The 20,814-nt window shown below is 39.2% G+C and overlaps 1 protein-coding gene across 8 annotated transcripts in view; it reads right to left on the minus strand.

Annotated features, from left to right (window-relative positions):
- The window catches only part of MACROD2 (mono-ADP ribosylhydrolase 2), a 1,868,269-nt gene that overhangs the window by 490,114 nt on the left and 1,357,341 nt on the right, over positions 1–20,814 (minus strand). For all 8 annotated transcript variants that reach the window (XM_070588786.1, XM_070588788.1, XM_070588789.1 and 5 more), the window contains exon 8: positions 19,291–19,364. In XM_070588786.1, the coding sequence (XP_070444887.1) occupies positions 19,291–19,364 (74 nt within the window). The remainder of the gene's footprint in view (positions 1–19,290; positions 19,365–20,814) is intronic.

Here is a 20,814-nt window from a genome sequence, read left to right on the forward strand (position 1 = left end):
TAATCTTTGACAAAGGAGCTGAGGGCCTACAATGGAGGAAAGAAAGTCTCTTCAACAAATGGTGCTGGGAAAACTGGACAGCCACATGTAAAAGAATGAAAATCAACCATTCTTTTTCACCATTTACTAAAATAAACTCAAAATGGATCAAAGACCTAAAGATTAGGCCTGAAACAATAAGTCTTCTAGAAGAGAATATTGGCAGTACACTCTTTGACATCAGCTTGAAAAGAATCTTTTCAGACACCATAACCCCTCACATGAGGGAAACAACAGAAAGAATAAACAAATGGGACTTCATCAGACTAAAGAGCTTCTTCAAGGCAAGGGAAAACAGGATTGAAACAAAAAAACAGCCCACTAATTGGGAAAAAATATTCACAAGTTATTTATTTGACAAAGGGTTAATCTCCATAATATACAAAGAACTCACACAACTCAACAATAAAAAATCAAACAACCCAATTACAAAATGGGCAGGGGACATGAACAGACATTTCTCCAAAGAAGATATACGGATGGCCAATAGACTCATGAAAAGATGCTCATCATCACTAATCATCAGGGAAATGCAAATCAAAACTACACTAAGATATCACCTTACACCTGTTAGAATGGCAAAAATATCCAAAACCAAGAGTGACAAATGTTGGAGAGGCTGTGGAGAAAAAGGAGCCCTCATACACTGTTGGTGGGAATGCAAAGTGGTGCAGCCACTATGGAAAACAGTATGGAGATTCCTCAAAAAGTTAAGAATAGAAATACCTTATGACCCAGCCATCCCACTACTAGGTATCTATCCTAAGAACCTGAAATCAGCAATTCCAAAAGTCCCATGTACCCCTATGTTCATTGCAGCATTATTCACAATAGCCAAGACATGGAACCAACCTAAGTGCCCAGCAACTGATGATTGGATAAAGAAGATATGGTATATATATATACAATGGAATACTACTCAGCCATAAAAAAGGACAAAGTCGTCCCATTCACAACAACATGGATAGACCTTGAGGGTATTATGTTGAGTGAAATAAGCCAGACAGAGAAAGACGAACTCTGTATGACTCCACTCATAGGTGGTAGTTAACATATGGACAAAGAGAACTGATCAGTGGTTGCCAGGGGAAAGGGGGGTGGGGGGAGGGAACTAGGGGTGAAGTGGTGTGCCTACAACATGACTAATAATGATGTACAACTGTAATTTCACAAGGATGTTAACTTTCATAATCTTAATAAAAAAAAACTTATTTACTTGACAGTTTTCCTTAAATTGTGTTAACTATATTTCTTAACAAACTATAACTCTTATTAACTGCTTCCATAAGAAAGGCCTTTTAAAAATTGTTGTATGGAAATTCTCACACTCATTAAAACAAGAAAGCACATTTCAAGCGAGACTAACTTTCTATCTGCCTCAGTTTCCTTGTTTACAAAAAAAACAGGAAAAAACTTCTCACACCCTGATAGGGTGGTGGTGAGGACCCACACAGCACAATGTCTGGCACGTAGTAAATAATAAACCTTAACTCTTTTCTACATAAAGCACTTAACAAAAAGCCAAGCCTGTGGTGGGTTCTTAATAAATGGTAGTTATTATATTATCCTAGTCAGTCAGAAACCAGAAAGGAATGGAAGTCTTTCTCATAGAATGTCATTAGAACACATGGGACCCTCTTTCTTCCCCCTCCTTTCTTCCTGTCAACTTTACTTTTTTCTCTTGTCTCCAATCCCTTCTCCACTTTTTTCTTTTATCATCTCCTTTTTGGTTTCAAATCAAACACACCGGAGATTGAGGAAAAAAGAGAAAAGGAATGGGAACACATGAAATTTAGGTCTAAAAAGAACAATTATTGGAAAATAATTTGGCCTCTGTTTAAAAGTACGAAATTGGCAAGACAGAGCCAAAAGAAATTTACAGTTTTTCCCCAGTGGTTGGTATTTAATTAGCACTCTGCTATTGTCAATTGGCTCTGCTGTCAAAGGGATAAATGATTCACAGGCTATTTTGGAGGCTCGTCCTGTTGCCACCACCATTTCATCAATCTTCTCATCAGCTTTGTCATTACAGAACTCAACGATTTCTCACCTTTTCAGGAACCCTGCATGAATTTGACCTCTAGAAGTATTTGGCCACTATCATCTCAGCTATTAAATGTCAGATTCAGACATCTCAAACTGTGTGTCAAGACACTGCATTCTGGCAGCAATGAACCCATTACCTTTTTTCTCCCTCATAAAGCATGCTCTTCGGGCACCTGAAATTGTGTGATACAAGTTCTCTCAGGAGCCTCATTTTATTGTGGGTGCCTTTGAAAAGAACGTCTGTTGCCAGCTACATCAATTTCCAGACTTTCGATAGTTTGTACCTGCACATTATGCAAATAATGTCTGCTCATCTTTCCTGGGCGAAACAGGCAGCAGCGTTAGGCAATAAGATATAGCTAAGCAACTTGCTCCATTAGCATTTTTCAGGTTTGTCTAAGATCAATGAATTCTTCAAATTGTATTTTCTTCTCTTCAAAAAGAGTCACACTGGGTTTGCTTTATCTCTGCTAATGAGTCATGAGAGGGCAGGAAGGCCAATGGACACTGTCTACATTGCTGTCAGGCTGTTTCCAATAAACACTCATCTGTCCAGGCTGTTTGTCACCTCTGCACCTATGCAATGGCGGCCTAAGGCCTGAGCATGCTAGGAGGATTCAAAGTGGAAGTCAGTGAGACTGGAGGGTAACGAGCAAGGGAGAAACAGTATGGATAGGACCAGAGAGACTTTTCCCATGCCTTTAGCAGCTGAGTGGGGCCTATAAATTCTTCTCACAATATATTATCTGGATTGAAAAAAAATGCAAAAGATTACAAAGGAAACAATTTAATTGAGACAACAATTACCTAGAATCAGTGTGTGCTATGAAAATATGTGTGCTTCTTTATCAACACATTAAAACAAGATCTAGTGCTGATTTGAAGTCACCACTAGAGCGTAAGCAGTGTCTTGAGATCTCTACAACAACTGTAATGTGATAGGAAACATCTATGATTTCTGCTGATGACAAAAAGTCACAGGAACTGCTGATACCAATGTGGTTTGTGGCTACGGTCATGATGGAAGGAAGTGTTAAATTGCAGTTAGAGGTTAATGAAAATAATTGTATTTTTTTCCCCAAGTTCGCAAACTCTCTGAGATCTCTCAAGAGTCTGCGGACCACAGGTCAAAGGCCCATGTTGTAGGGGAGGCATTTGGATTTTCCTTCCAGGGGAACGGAAGCCCTGGGAGGAGCGTGCAGGCTCCAGTGTACTTGTTCATTTAAATCGGGAAGCATCCAGAGTCTTGTGTCTTTCCTCTACCTAGCGCCCCACAATGCTCTGGGCACTATTTGTCCTGGCATTCATAGCATTATTATGTAATAACTGTCTGTGTTGTTTCCTCTAACAGATTATAAGGACAAGAACTATGCATCAACTGTCTTTGTACAAATAGTGCACAAGGCCCGAGACCTACAAGTTATCGAGTATTTGTTAAGTAAATTAATGAAGACTGGAATGCTTTTGAAAGAATTATACGTGAATCTACACTGCCAACATTTTTCTGAAGAACGTATTTTCCCTTCTGAAATGCATTATATGTAAAAATACACAACATTTTAAAAATAATATCATCAGACTTCGGAACTGGAAATGGAAACATTGATGTCACCAGGTCAGTTAAAATAAAAAACAACAGAATTTAAAAATAGATTGATTTAAAAAAGATAATGTGGCTCCTAAAGACTAAGATTGCCTGGTATTTAAAATCCCAGGAGCCTCTGCGGAGAAACAGAAGGCCAGGTAGGCTCAGGCGTTAAGCGTTGTGCACACCAGCTACAGATCAACAGGTCAAAGGCTCAGGCAAGGGGATGAGCTTCCATAATCTTCATTTTCTCCAGTTTGCCCCTAGAATGAGCTTTGCATTTCAGACAATAGCTGAAAGTCGCCTAACCCCAACACATTGCATCCATCTATAGATGAAGGAAGGAGTAGGGGAGAATTTTCCCCAATCTTGGGCCACATCTGGGACATGGCTGGAGCTCTGCACACAAGGTTGGTTTCTAGTCCCTGTGTTTATTTGGAGGTAGGGATGGAGATCAAGGCTTGAATCTTAATTTGGAATACACTGAAATAAAGATAAAAACTTGTTTAGCATACTCAAAATTTGACACCGAAAAGAAGATCTGTATGAGACAGACATCTTGGCTTCACGCATGCTCAGCTCCATCATTGTAAGAAAGACTATAAAACATTCATTCAGTCAGTGCATTTTTATCAAGGCTTTCTATTTGCCGGGCCCCTTGCCCTCACACACACACACACACACACATTACATAAACCTCATGGGTGAAATTACACAATCCGTGTCCTCAAGTCAGTGGGAAAGCCAACGGGTAAATCCACAACCTCAGTAAAAGCAGTGATACTTGTAAGTCTGCATAGAAGAGTGAGGGAAAAATTCACCAAAGATGCAATATTTGAGCAGACATGACTGGAGGAAGCAAAGGAATCTTCATCTCAAGAAGCACGTGCTGTAAACAAAGACCAGGCTCATCACTGAGGAACTGGAGCCACATGAGGGCCTGCCTATTCTCAGAGAAATTTAGAGATTTCCTGAGTTTGTTTGCCATTTGATCAGATTTGGCTAATGAGTGAATGGTAATACCCACGGCTCAGAAATGGTGCCCCAATCAGTTGTTCGGCACTAACTCTCATCACATGAAGTCTTAGACTATGAGAGCTTCAGGCAGAAAGTCTCATTTGTTAACTATTGCATTCAACTTGTAATGAATTTGGTCCTGGCTCTGTGCTGGGGGCAAGAAAATAAAAATTGACCAAATCATGGACCCACTATCTTGGTCTCACCAAAAAATTAACAAATCACTTTACATGAGCCATATGAGCAACAGTGTGGAGGGTACCATGGAATAATGGCAGAAGAAATCTGAATTAGACTGTAGTGAGATTCGTAAGCATTGAAAAGAAATCGCTGATGTAGTAGTCTACTTTCCTCATTAAGAAAAAAATGATGGTTTTGATGATCATGGTTATGAACTTGGAATCCTGAGTTAAAATTTCAACCCTGCCATGTATTTGCTATGTGGCCTTTGAAATTTTACTTAATATTTCTAAGTCTCAGTTTCCTCATCCATAAAATGGAAGTGATTATAATGACTGCTGTATTAGGATTGTTGTATTAATTAAATGGGATCTCCCAAGTGAGGTGCTTAGACAAAGAAAGCACTCAATATCTTAACACATGTGACACAAAATTGCATATATATATATATATATATATATTTATATATTTTTTTATACTTAGTGGAAGATCAAGCTCAAGCTTATTTGCTTTTGAAATTCAATTATCCTTGACTATTGTTAGTAAGTCACAAAGTTCACCTTTATTTGCAATGCAGCAGTATACCAGGTTATTTTTGACTCCCAAAAGTAGATCTGTTGAATTCAATATGGAGAAGTACGAAATGCAGTAGGAAATAGGGTTTGAATAAATCTCTCTCTGTCATACACACACACACGTATGCACACAATAACCTCTGCTGTGCACATTGAAGATGTTTCACGTTTCTCTTAGTTCAAGGCTCTATGCTGTTGGGTAAACCAACTGCTCTAAAGAGTTTCGTAGGTAAGGCAATGGTGACGGGGGCAATTTAAATCTCATTCCTGCTGCAACCACCTCATGGAATTTCTTTAATTACACATTTAATAAATCTGCTAATACATTCCAGAGTATACATTTATTCCCACCCTCTAAGGAAAACCATTTCCCAACAGTACTTAGAAAACAGGGAATGAATTTTCTTTTTCCTTTGCCTTCTAAACAGAACGTGACTATTTGGGGGGTTCACTCACTGCTGGCAAATGGCCATTTCCTGCCTCTAGACAGAAAGGCTTAAAAGAACTTATAAAAAACAGTCAAAATCCTCTGTAGACTTCCAATAACTTATAAAGAAAAGAACGTTTTGATGAGTTAGTACAAATGAATCAGGAACATATGGATCCTATTTCCCCTGAGTTTAAATTTGTAAAAAGAAAAACTTCTTAGAAAAATGCACTTTGTAGATGTCACTGAACCCAGGGGAAAAATATATGAGATGATTACTCAACTTAATACATTCCTAAGTTGCCCTGTGCTTAGCTGAAGCACACTCAGGTCATTTGTAGCTCAATTTGGACTGTCAAACACACAGCCCATCATGCTCTAATTGTTTTCAGAGTAAAATTCTGGACAGCAGAATATATTAAGGTGGTTAGTATTTTCAGAAATAAATTTTAGTATGGCAGCTCATTTTCCAATTCCTTAAAGAAGGTTAATTTTGTCTGTGGCAAGAGATTCTGGAAACATTGTGGGTGACACATATCTGCATATTCAGGGCAACCCATAGGTGGGTGGTATAAACAGGCTCCCATAAAGACAACAGAGTAGTGATCAGAAAATCGTCTCTTGCAGACATGCTAAGTGGTGCCCTCATGCCTGGGGAGAACAAATTTGCTTCATGTGACTGAGCACTTTATTCTCAAAAGGTTTTTCAGGAACCAACATAATTATATGAGATCCAAGAGATAAAACTGTTGGCTTTCTTTTACAATCTGACTACAACAATCACTGAAATAATGATTCATTTGTATATGTTGATGACTTTTACTAATTTATTAAACACATCTCATGCAAGGAGGCATCTGAGCACATATCCAGAGACAGTGATTACTATGGACACTGGAAATATATTAAAATGCTTTCTAAGAGAGAGTAAAAGGCCCCTACTATGTGCAGGGTGCCACAGAAAGCTGACTAGTAACTCCCATAGATATTTCATGTGAGTTGAGGTTACGCTTTATATGTAGACATCATCAAACTCGTTGATTTGCCAACTCATGTCAAAAGGGATTGTGGGACTAAAGAAACAAGTGCTCATCAGGAGGAAGGCTGTGGTAGCCAGTTTGGCATCTTCTGAACAATACCCCCATCTGAGGTTTCTAATTCCTTGTTAAAAGACCAGTTATACACTGACTGAAAGAGGGGTTTACTCTCACAGTCCTCATTTGGCAGATCCACATTGAAGATAATAAATATGAGCTTGTATATTAGTACGTTCTAGCTGGAAAAGATCCATTAGAGTAACTGGTCTAATCGTTCTCAACCACTAGCTGAAGAAATTTAAAAAGTATAGGCCATTGTCCTCCCAGATTTAGGGTATGGCCCTGTTATCTGATTTAATCATTTCCCAGGTGATTTTCACCTTATTTTACAGAAGAAGATCAGTTCCAAAATGGTTCCCTAATCTCCTCATTCCCAGGTCAGTGTCTCATCGATAAGCTCACCAACACCCGGGTCATTAGGGAAACTCTTCAGTGTATAACAAGGCAGGAAAAACAGCCCAGAGCAAAGGACTATCTGCTGGTTAGAAACAGCCAACATTTATGTTGCAAAATAAATGCAGTTGAGTTATTCTTATGCCTCTAAAGTCAGCACATAAAGTGAAAATTTCACACAGCAAAATTTTCTTTAAACTTCTTTTAAAAGGCCCTATGTTGGAAACTGACACATCTCTCAATAAGTCCAACAAAGCCCATTTTTCCTCCAGCTTTAGGAGAGATTGCTGGAGTTTTTATAAGTGGCCATTGAGCGAAAGATGACGTTTTTGGCCAATATTTAGGAGCACTGTGAAGAAGCAACAATGACAACAAAAAGTCTTCACATACTGTCATCACCCAGTACAGAAAGACACTAAGAAACACATAAGAATTTGGACCAACTGGAAGAAAAATGAATTCATATGTCTTATCTCAAGCAAAGGTTTAGTGTGAAACAGAAAAACAATTGCATAATTTAAAATCTCTCTCTCTTTTCTTCTCTCTGTCTTTTTTCAAAGAGGTCACATAACAGAAAGTATGTACAAGGTAGCACCTCCCCAACATTAGACATCACTTACCCTGGTGCCCAGCAGGTCATGTGCCAAGTGGTTGCAACCCTTGCTGCAAAACCAAGTCTAAGATCAATAGTTCAGGATTCACCTAGAGCTCTTACTTTTTTGCCTGGGGCCTTCAAACTTGAGATCAAAGACAAGATCACTTCATTCTGATCAGGTTTTAGTAACTCGGATTCACCACAGGTTTAGGGAGCTGTAAATTCTCCAGTATCCCTCTATTCCCTGCTTCATGCAAATGAATAGTCTCCATCTATGTGGCTGAGGCTCCCTGGTGTAGACCGAAGGCAGTAAAGCTTACTTCTCTACCCTCAAATTCCTATGTGATAGAACTTCTAAGAGGTTCATGATTAGAAATGAGGAGAACCCAATCTGATTGAGAGGGGGCGTGTTAGCAAGTCCTTCCGTCACTGTGCTCACAATCCAGCTCCTCCAATCCAACTTTTATCCAAAATTAAGCTGATGTTGTATGTCTATAGGTCCACACTCTTCTGAAATTTTTTCCAGTATGTTTTCTGTTGAAGATCTAAGAGATTGGAGAAATGATGGCTTTGCCAGACCTACTCATGTTTCTTACCATAGTGAGTAGCAGTGCCATCATCAAAGGAGGTCTGGTTTCCATAGAGGCCACCTCTATGCCCAAATGTGTTAGGAGAAACAATGAGATGGCTACAGCTCTGGCCATAGTTTCCATCGAATACAGAGCACTGACTGAGAACACTGGCTCTTACAGGCAAATCACTGTACTCCACTAGAATGAGAAACTACCTTTTTTGGTCTTCCCTGAAATGAGCTAGATGACAGTGGCAAGACTGACGATTTTTATTCAATCATGGCAGCACCTGAGTCTTATTCAAGCAAGGTGGAGGATAAGGCAAAGTGTTGTTTTTCCTCCCTACCTAGTAAGAAGGAAGGCACATGCTTCCAGCTTAAGAAAAATGGCTGAAGAACGTCCTTCAGTAGGACCTTTCAGTGTCATTTTTATCCCATGTCAGATGTAGACCCAATCACACGCTCAGAAGTTTATTTTCTATTTATAAAAATGTCACATCATTTGGATAATCAGCAGATGTGATTTCATAAGAAGTTTTAAAGGTTGGTTATTTGAAACCACCACATAATCCAGATCATTTACAGAAAAGCAACATGGCGGCCTCTTCTCCTACAATAAATGGGTCAAGGTTGTTAACATTGACTCTGAAGATACACCCATATGGAAGTTGGGAGTCATCTTAAAGGCATCCAGACAGCATTTGCAAATGCTGTTTGACCTTTGGTATGTCACCTAAAGAGCCTGGAGCATCAGAGAGAACAAAGCTTTCTATTGGTCTGATTGTGTTATGATGACCTGAGCAAAGACATGACTGTGGCTGTTCCAGAAGACAGCATCAGTGTTGACGAATTCTGGAGGTGGAACAGACATGGAGGTGGAACAGACATGGACCACACTCCTCGTTTTGCAGATGAGGAGTCCAGAGAGATGGAGTTAATTATCCAAAGTTATACAAAAAAGTGGGTTAATATGATTAGAACTCAAATTTTTTTTATTTTTACTCCAATGTTCTAATCTTTACACCAAGGTTCCTCTTTGGGATAATAATAGCCAGCGGTGAACTGCACCCTACCTCCTCCCTCCCAGCTTCCAGGAGCCATAAGTCCCGTTCTGGCTGCATGCAGGAGGAGTTGAGCTACTGTTACATTGTGGCTTTGCTGATATAATCCTTTAAACTTGAAAGCTGTCTCATAGTCTTATGGACTTTTAAGCCATACTTTGCAAAAGGATCCATCCTCTTTTAAACACAGCAATCCCAACCCTAGTAACATCCTGGTCATGTCATCTGAACAAAACTCTTTTTCCCTTTTTAAGAACTATGCACTGAAATATTAATTGTAGGGAGTCTCTACTTCTCCTGTCTCATGCTACTTATTCTTGGCTTCTACCCAACACTGGCTTCCATTAAAACTTACATGTTTCTTACCTTCAAGTTATAATGAAGAAAGAGGAAGTTACAACCATCAGAAAAATGAATGAATGAGTAAATAAATAAGTAATCTTATGATTAGCCCCCTGCATGAAAGTAAGTATTGAAAGACTGAATTTTTAAAAAGGTTCTTAGTCTACTTTTGAGAACAATGACTCTAAGTATTTTTTCCAACCCAACACGTTTAAAAGACCTGGAATAATTCCATTGAGAGCAGTGGTTCAACATAGCAGAGTTTCTCTGAAAGGGATAGAATGAATGATTTAAAACATGTAGTTTTGGGGACAAAAACCCTCCAAATGATTCTCGGCCTCCTTTTGCTCTAGTGGAGAATTACTATCTTGAGTTGTTAATACTAAAAATGAGAAGTCACTCCATTTTGCTAAAATACACCATATTTTGCCTAAGATTTGATTCTTCACTTAAGCCAGCAGAATAGGTTCTATGACTCTGCCAACTGCCCAGCATCGGTGACATCTTCAGCAAAATATCCTCCTAAAGAAGAACCTTTCTCCCCAAGATGGGAGGGAATATGGCCATTGGCAGCTCCTGTGCCCCATATCTCTCAGCTTTACCACCAAATTGGGCCCTAATTTCCCTTTCCCAACTCCAGTTTGCAAAAAACTCCAGAGAGACTCTAGTCAGCCTATTTTTGGTTCCATGCCCACATATGTACTTTTGAGTGGCTAAGTTTGGTAAGATGTCCAACTTTGGACTAATTACCACTGGCCACAGAAGCAGGGTTACAGCAGAAAATGAAAGTGACCAACTAGTTGACCTTAGGAATTTCCTTTTCCTTGAACTTCAACTACCACGTCTGTAAAATTAAAGATAAAACTACCCACCTTGAAGAGAGTTTTGTGAAGATGTAATAGCGTATGTCATAGAAACATGTAAGAGTATATGTCCCAAACACAGGCCATAGGACACATGAGGAGCCATAAAAATATTGGTTTCCCTTCCCTCTTTTGCTATTTTAACCTACCAGTAGTGTATATATATATATATATATACATATATATATATATATATATATATATATATATGACTTTCCACAGCTATTTAAACATAATTGTCACCCACCACCACCACCAAGACAGAGTATATTTTCTCTCTACAGGTTCTCTCTAGACTCCATCATATTTTTTTAAAAAGTAATGGGGGTATAATGAGCACTGCTGGGTTAAGAGTAGCTGGCAGAGGAGGACGTGTGTTGCTTATATCTCAGGAGAGAAGTCAACAAGCCACCTTAAACTACATGGAACTGTAGGTTGATGTCACCAGAGTACCCTGATTATCCAGACATCCCCTGCTGGGAGAAAAAACAATCATTTGATTTTAAAGAGCTCTCCACACAGAGTAAGACTAGGGGAAAGGGCACAACCTTACCTCAGTATCTAAAAGTGTCTGATGAAAGCTCTGCTTACCCTGGCACACTGGCTAAATGGCAGCGGGCTCACTAATCAAAGCAGCAAAGTTTTTAATATGCCATATATTGTGCTTCTCACTGATAGGAACAGTTATGAAACTTGGAGACAACAGCGAGGGTTTCTAATGTCTGGCTCCCAGAACTTGGGCAGGCCTATTGTGAAAAGATGCTAAAGCAGTGTGAGGTTGGAGAGGTAAGGGGATTGCTCACTTGGCAAACTCTAAGATGGGGCCGTCTATGGTGACACCAAGCACTTGAACACTCCAACCAAGAAAGGTAGAAGCTTGCTTGGGGTATGGCTTTCACTCTAATAATGGGAATTTAGAATCATAAGATAAAGGGAGAGAACTCACTTTCGACCACAATGTGACTGCTTGTCACAAATCTCAACAAAGACAGCCTGAAAACAGGAAAGTACTGTGCGTGTGAGTATGAGAGCGTGTGTGTGTGCGCGTGTGTGTGTGTGTGTATATGAAAGAGAGTGAGAGGAAAGGGAGGAGGGAGAAGAGGAAGGAGAATTGAAAGAAGGAAGGAAGATAGGTGGAGGGAGAGAGAAAATATAAACTGTTCACAAGTCATCGTGCTTCTTGAAGAGCAAAAGGAGCACGGCATATGTGCAAAGTCTGGGAATAATTTTCTTCAATTATGTCACAGCCATTGAGCATCATGGTTTCCACCTGAAGACCATGCTTGGGCTAGTCAAAGGATACATTTTTATAGCGGCATATTAGGATGATGATGATTATTACCATAACCACGTTCCTGCACAGAATGTGAATATTTTTAATGGAATTTATCTTTCTAAATACAGATATTTTTACCTTATATTGCACCAAAAACTAAGGCTGGCATAAATACTCAAACGGTGTTTGTAGACATAAAAAGACATTCCCCAGGGAGAACTCTGAGCACTCGATTTGCTCCTTTCAGGTCTCTGAATGTTAACTATACACCCGTGTTGTAGGGAATTGAAGGATGGTGCATTACGTATTTCGCATTTCTGTAAAGAATCATCCACAGGAATTGAAACTTGGTGTGAAGGATCTAACTTTCCCATCAGAAATGTAAGTATCATTTCATGTTTCGCGTAAGGCCCCTTTTAAGAACCACAGAGATCCTAAGGCGTTTCATGTCAGTGACATAAGGCAGGCCCCACACTGGGGTTTTTTTGGTGATCCATAATGTGATTCTGAAACAAAAGTGACAAACAATTTTTAACACTGCATATGTTCAAAGACCTCTGCCAAGAAGGGGAAAAAATAGTCCTGGCACCAGGAGCTAAACACGGTTTCTTTGTGATCCATAATGAGGAAACAAGTGGCCACGTCCCTGATCTTGTCAAATTAGCACGAGAACAGGATGCTAATCATGCATTTCTTCAATGGATTCCCAATTCGATTTTCTGGGGTAGAGGAATCTGTCCACCTTTTTCAATACAATCCCTTTTGTGGATAGTCTGTCAGAATGTTGGAAGTCAGGGGAGGGTGACAATGTAACTGCTGCCACACAGAAGAAACCAATATCTTTACTTCAAAAAGACAATGATGAGCTCAAAACTAGTTTTGCTCTCTGGTTGCCACCAGTTGACCTTGAGGTCTAGACCACACTGGGTAAGGTCTGGGACCTTGGCTAGCAACCAGTGTAGAGCTAGGTATCTGTCTCAGTGCAACACAGCCATGTACACACAGCATCGCATGTGCCCTGCCACATCTGTAGGCATCTGTGACAAACAGCAATACCACAGGTGTCGTGTTTCCCTCAGAAGGCACAGAATAAACAATTTAAATGACAAGTATGATATTTAACTATTTGAACAACAATCTGTTTGTGCTAAAAGCACAGTTAAAATATATGTTAGGCAAAGGCCCAAACTCTGCACACAATGAGAGAAAACTTCCATTTTCCTCCTACACAGAAGAAAACTGATTTTGGTTTTGAAAATACAGAGCTGGGGTTTCTCCCGCCAATGATATCCAAGTCAAACCAGGTGCCCACTAAGGGCCTTCAAAGATGAACCAAATGCTTCTCTACTGAATTGTTCCCATCCCAGAACAAAGAGGTCTGCTTGCAGAGGAGGGGGCTGCTGGCACGAGCGGCGAGATTAGGAAATTCCCATGGAGAGATTGAATGCGAAAAATTTCTGGGTCATGCCATTCTCAAAGATCTGCAGAGATGCAGCTGGAGCCTGGTCTCAGGTGAACCGCGGCCTCCTCTCTGGATGGTGGCACATGGCCACAGCTTTAATTAGAGCATCCCAGAATGCCACGCTTCTGCCCGTCTATCTACTGCCTTGTGACTAGGGGAGTAGGGGTCCAGGTTGATGTTATGCTACAACTGAGGCCTGATTAGTACTTTGGTGTTTCCGCACTAAAAACGTTAAAATCCATTGGTCTTCCATCCCAGAATATTCGTCTTAGATGCCTTGCCTGCTAAGATGATTTCCCAGAAGACAACACAAGTGCTCTGTGCAGCAGCATGCTTGCTTCTAGGGGTATTTGAAATCACTAAACATGACCTCCATAATGGAGAAATATCTTACAATACCAGGCCATTTGTAGCTTTTAGAGGCCAAAGACATCCTGTTCTTTTTCTGCTTTCTATGGAAAAAATTAAAAATATGGACACTGCCCCAGAGACCAATAGCCAAATGCCATATGAGTCTCCGGGGTAGAACAATAGAACGGGCACTGTAAAAACATTTCTTAGGCTAACCTCCAGATACGAAAGGGGTGCCTCAGAGCTGCAGAGTGGAGAAATCTCTATTGCACAAGGAAAGATATTTTTAGACTGCATGAAAAATGAGGAATGCATGAAACTGTAGATGATAATGCAGAGCAGCCACCCAGGTTAGGAGTCTGGGCCACATTTCCGCTGCTCATTTCCATAAGCGCCTCTTATTTTGCTCACTTGTCTCTGTAATAAAGTTTCCAGCTGAGAAAAATGGGCACTTATGGAAAAGTTATCATGCCACATACTGTCAATTTTTTATAGCCAACTCTGACATTCTTTCCTTTTGGTTTTCTGAACTTAGAAGTTCTTCACTCTTAATTTAATTGAAAATGCCAGTGGGTAATTTTCGTCCCTTGCCCACCTCATGTTTGATCCTCGGGTCTCTCTGCCACCTACCTTATCTCTTCAGTCATAATTTCTATTTCTTTGTATTTCCGTTCTGTGTTGTAAGACCATTCATCTCTCTGGTCTTTTCAGAGCAATAATTCAATTCTCAGTAGTGAAGATTCTCTTTGTTTTCCAATCAGAAGTCATTATATGTTTTAGTTCCAACAAGTCATTTTTGTGCCCCACTTACATCCTCTCGAGGATTTTCCTTCCTTTTTTCATTAAAGTGCTGCTCCGTCTCTCCCACTAGAGCCATTGCAGTCGGAGCCAATTGTACTATTTGTTCAGCTGGGCTCCCTGCCTCAAGTCCCTGAGTCCCTTTAAATACATGGTGACAACAGCACCCTCACATTCAGACTTTGGGCAAATGAAACAAATGAGTGGTCGATGATAGAACATGTTTTTCCTCATCCTGTCCACTAGGCCCAAGAGCTCCACTGAGGCCTCCTGGATGTGGATGTGTCCAGCCACACAAGCTGGGGGAGATGTGTGTAATTAAATAGAATCAAATCAACTATTGTTTTGGAAAAGAAGAAGTGTCCTTTCCTGATAGTTTAGAAATCAGAGAGTGAGCAGATGGTTAAATGTGAAGGCTCAGTAATCGCTTCTATTATTTATGGTGTATGACTGTCAAAAGTCATGAAGATGTGCCCCATTGAATCACATTCTAATCTGACTGAGAGAGATGTGGCCACTGATGGGAGAAACACATTACATAGATTCTTCAATTTTTTTAAAGGAAAATTTCAGAAAACTTGCCCAGCTGAGAGTCCCAGAAGATGCAACTTTGTCCACCAAGCTCAACCCTGGCCTTCCTTCAAGCAGCGCTAATTGACCCACAAATGGGCAGATACAGACATAACGGGGCCACGCTAAGCAGGTAAATGAGTAGGGAAAATAACGCGCAAAGAAAAAAAAATTAATAGAGAAACAGAGTTAAGAAAGACATTGAGAGAGAAAGGTTGAGAGAAAACGAAAATTACCTATCTTGCTTCTTGTTGGACTTATAGTTTGCAATTTCAGTTGCTAATGAGACCCTGCTCCAGTTACAGCCCCTGAACTTGAAGCTTTTTCTAATATAGTTCATTTATATAATATATTTTCCCTTATATCAGCTAGCTTGAGTGTATTTCTATTTCTTGCAACCAATCTCAAACTAAGACCCAAACCCAAGTTAAATTTACAATAATCTGATCAATTTTACCAGGCCTTTCTTTCTGACTTCTATCCTGAGCTTCAGGCTCAAATAGCCAACTGTCTTTTGGAAATCTTCATTACATATTTAATATCATCTCAGACTTAACTGTCTGCAACATAATTCTCATTTTCTTTATGTTTTTCACATAAGCATATTCCTCTACCAGTTTTCTCAGTAAATGCACCAAAATTTACCCAGATGCTCAGATTGAACACCTAGTTGTCATTTTGACTCTTCTGTTTTCCCCACATACTATCCCACATCTGACTTACTGCTATGAGAGATATTACTATTTTTCATTGACATCCAGTTCTCTCCATTCTGAACGGATGAGAGGATTGCATTTCCTTGTCCCCTGGGTGCCTCACTCTGAGCAATGAAATGTGAGGGAAAGTTATATGTGACATTCCTTTGTAGAAGCACTTAAGAGCTGTTACTTGATTGTCTACCTTTTCCTGTCACGCGATAGATGATATTTCACATGGTAGAGCATCTGTCAGCCTGGGTTCCTGACTCACCCAGAGCCCTCTGCTGACTCAAGATATACAAATAGTGTGTGCAAAAATAAACCTTTGCTGTTTTATGGCACTGAAATTTGGAGGTTGCTTGTAAGTGCAGCATGAGCTAGCCTACCCTGATAACAATCCTCAAGTCCTGTTGGCTCTATTGTCAAAATATATTCCAAACCTGATGCTGTTACCTCTTTTTCCACCATCACTGTTTTCCAAAGAACCTTCTTCTTTGCCTGGATTTACTGCAGAAACCTCTTAATTGGTTTTCTCTTTTCTACTCTGACATCTCTGAAGTCCATTCTCCAAGCAGCTAAGCCAGACTTTTGTTATTTTAAAGTTGAATCCAATCATCATGCCACTCCCTGTCCCAAACCGTCAACAACTTCTCATTAAACTTAGAGGAAAAATGAAAGTTTCTCCATGAACCACAACACTCTATGATCTATCTGATCACTGCCTATTTGTCCAAATTTGTCTCCTGCCGTTCTTCTGTCTCTCTGCTCCAACCACACTCTCTAACCATTGCTGGTAAACAGTAAACTCATTCTGCCCTCAGGGGTTTTCTCTTGCTGTTCCTTCTGGCTGGAACGTTGTACCTCAAGAACTCTGTGTGGCTTGGCTTGCTCCCTCCCATCAGACAAATATTTGTTCCAAGATTACAGAACAGTCTCTACATTATCTAAAACTGCATCCCCCAATAACTGACTGTCCAACTACCCTGTTTGATTTTGTAAAGTACTCTTTGAATTATCTCGTTTCTTTATTTGCTTAGTTTATGTTTCTCTCTTCCTAGACTATGAACATGATAAGAAAAGGATTTTGTCTTTCAGTGTTCCGTCTCTGGTATCTAGGAAAGTGTCTGGTGTTTAGTGGAATTCAATAAATATTTATGAAGTGAGTGAATTAATGAATAAATAGTTTGAACAATCAGAATGTCAAAACAATACTGCAATGAAGAGACAACTGAATAAGAAGTAATGCTCTTTCATCAGTCCTTAACCTATTTTGTTTTTAATAGCAAAAATAAATAAAAATACTGCTATATAATCAGTTTGTATAGCTTTTATCTATGTCATACCACTTATAACTCATTTATTAAGTAAAACCTGACTTGTTCAAATTAGCTTGTTTAAATTAGGCAATGCACATTGAAACAAAGAGCTTTTTAAGAGAGAATCAACACAGGATACGTTTGAAGTTTCAATGGCAACAACTAAGATGTGTTCCTCAATCCAAAATATGTAAATTTCCTACCAGGGACCCAAGAAATGAGAAAAAAAATATGATAGCAAAAGAAGGACTCAAAGACAGAGTAGGCTAGTAAGAAAATTGGAGCAAAACTATAAAGTGGGAAACACTAAGCTGACAAATTTCTAGGGAAAATAATTTTCTGAATAATTTAACTAGAAGAGTGTCCATCCGTAGAATTCACCAAAAAGCTGTAAATGCAATCAGTATGTTTACTCTTCATTATCACCTCCTTGATGATTTGTGCGGTTATTTGTATTTCCATCACGTGCCAAGATGACACATCTGAACTTCAATCAGTGGGGAATATCTTTGGATTATTATTTTAGCAAAAATAATGGATTTGCACCAATACACTAGCTCAGTTATCAACTTTTACTCATCAAACACTCTACATTTTTGCAAAGCAGATGGCCCAGGTGAAGAGCATTTACTGTGACCAAGAGACATACTGAAGGCACCAGCTTTCAAGGGCCTGAACTTCTCTCCCTGGCCTCCAGAGCGTTCCAAGGAGGAATGGCTGTTGGAGTCAGGAGAACTGAGTCAGAGTCTTGACTCTGTTAATTTGAAGTCTTGAGTATGTCATTTAACCTTTTAATATTGGATGAGGATAAGGATAACAATCTCTATCATAGATGTTTCACAAGAGCTTTATGAAAATAAAGAGTACATGTCAAATACATGTTTTGTAAACTGGCTATTTTAGGTTTTTTAAATTATTATTCTGTTTCTTTGAGGTTATTAAAGGTACCCTCTAAATTGAAGTTGTCATATGCCTTTCAAAGTAAGAGAAGAAGAAAGAGCAAGCACCAAAATGCTTATGTTTGGCCATGTGACCTTTACTTCTACTTGAGATTAACAATGTTCATACCCACTTAAGATATGTTGAAATTATAGCAATTAGTGGAAAAGAACACTATTGTTTCTTTAAACACACAAAGGCACCAAGAGCTATCTCTCATTAGGAAACTCCCATAGCCTGTTTCCATACACAAACATTTCCAAATAAACCATATCCTACCCAAGGAGAAAGCTAAATTTCTGGTCCATCATAAAATGGAACAAAATTCTTTATAACATTCATGTGAATATCTGAGGGCAAAAACAAAATCAGCAGAAAAAGGCACAAGATTTTGCATTTTATGAAACCTATTAACCTCTGAAATCTAAGCCTCCATAGTGTCTCCAATTATTGTGTTGCTTTGTTTACTTGAGTAATTCTCCTGTTCATCATTAAACATATCCCAAAGATCTTATTAGATAAGCAGAATAGCAGGCATGATGGATACTCTGATGGAAGCATTAGTTTCATAAAAAATCCTGATCGTAATGATTTAGCTATCAGTTCTCCGAACTCACTCCAATCTCACACTCGGAAGTTACTTTATAGAAGTGATTAGTTATAAAGAGAGCTCAGGATATGAAATAAATGCTCTAAACCAGGAATCCTCTGTCAACAAAGATAATCTAACTCTTTAAGGAAAAGAGCATAGGATGATCTTTTATTCTTAATCTAAATGAAATCCATCCTGTTCTTTCTTTTGCACACAAAACCCATAGTATCCAAAGATGTAAAACTGAGATAATGGCTAAATGAATCTGATCATTTCACCCATCTTTATCACCAAAACCAGTCACTATAATCCCTTCAGTCAATTCATTACAGGGAAATAGTTAATCATCCATGTAATCCAAATGAAGCATAGTCGGCCAGCTTTGGCTCAATGAGTAGGTCTACTTGATATTTATGGAATAAATTTATCTGCTTTTCTGAAATTGAAGATCAAATTACATCATCTTGAATGTTCCCTGATTGTGTTGTTTCCCCTACCTCGTGGTGATTCTTGGCCAGCCATTCCTTAATGGTGCTGAGGGCAATGACTGCAGCAGGCTCATTTGGGAACCCTAAATGAAGAGCAGAATAAAACATATTACCAAAAATAAAAGAAGGCAATAGAGAAGTCAATCATGGCATGGTACTAGATTTTTCTCATTTAAAGAGTATTCAATTCAACGAATTAGTACTGAGCCAGACAGGCCTTAGTAAAGTATACACTGATGTGAAGTTTGTGAGCATACATACGAGACATTTAGGGGGCTGGTCCTATACCAGTTTAGAGCTAAAAAGCAATAAAAGATTTAAATGCCTCTTCAATTCTACAACAATATAAATTAAAAATGTATTGACATTTGCTTCGTAGCTTTCAAAGCACTTTCATATAATTTTCTCATAAGAAGTCCTCAGATTAAGGTTTATTACCCTTAATTTACCATCCAAGTAAATATGGCTCGGAGAAAACATGTGGCTGACCCAGGGTCACAAGGCCTGCAGTACTCCACCAATGAACTGACACAAGACAGAGCAAACAACTTGCCAAATAACCAGACAACTGAAAGCTATTATCAGAATTCAAAGAAGGTAATGCCTGCTCCGTCTAGAGACATTTGAGATGATGTTTGAGATTCAGACAACATGAACAGACCAGATTTTGTAGGATGGATTTGGTTTTAGAAGGGCAGCAAGAACTACACACTTATACTATGTCCCAGTGAATATGAGCACACATAATCAGAATGTCTAAATCTCATCCAGAATGTCCCTTTAGCTTATATAAACTACATACATTTGTGAACTTGCAAAATCATCAGACATTCTGCCAATAGAGATAAAAATATGTGAAGGAATAACCTCAGAGGTTATATATTTATGGGGCAGAAAGAAGAGGAGTTGGAAGCAACTATTCTATTGAAACTACTCTCTTTAAGCTTATCACTGGCTTCCTAATCACCAAATCCATAGCCTTTCAATCAATCTTCATTTTCTCCAGTATTAGATGTGCTCACTAAGTTTTTCATGTTTCAATCTCTTCCCTCCTGGATTTTCTTTGTTTTAAGCTTATTTTTCATTGTTTTAAAGTGTACAATTCAGGGGTTTTTAATATCTCCACAAAGTTGTGCAACCATCACCTTTAATTCCAGAATATTTTCATCATCTCCAAAAATAAATTCTTACCCATTAATAGTCACTCCCCAATCTCCCCTCCCCTTGCCAAGCCCCTAGCAACCATTAATTTACTTTCTTTCTCTATGGGTTTGCAGATTTTCCTCCTGGATTTTGCAACACTGCTTTCTTCCCTGTCTTCTACTACCTATTTGATCTCCCTTGGCTCCTTTTTCTAGAAACATCCATTAAATGTATGCCATTCAAACATCCTAAACTCAGCCCTTTTTTCCCTCTATACCGTCTGCTTTAACCAGCAGCAGACTCATCCATCAACACATCTGTGAGGATGTCTTCTAGTCCGAGAGGCTCCTTTGACGTTGTCTGTGTAGATGTAGAAAGAGAGCGGTGTTG

The sequence above is a fragment of the Equus przewalskii genome, chromosome 21 (genome assembly GCF_037783145.1).
Source record: "Equus przewalskii isolate Varuska chromosome 21, EquPr2, whole genome shotgun sequence".
Lineage (NCBI taxonomy): Eukaryota > Metazoa > Chordata > Mammalia > Perissodactyla > Equidae > Equus > Equus przewalskii.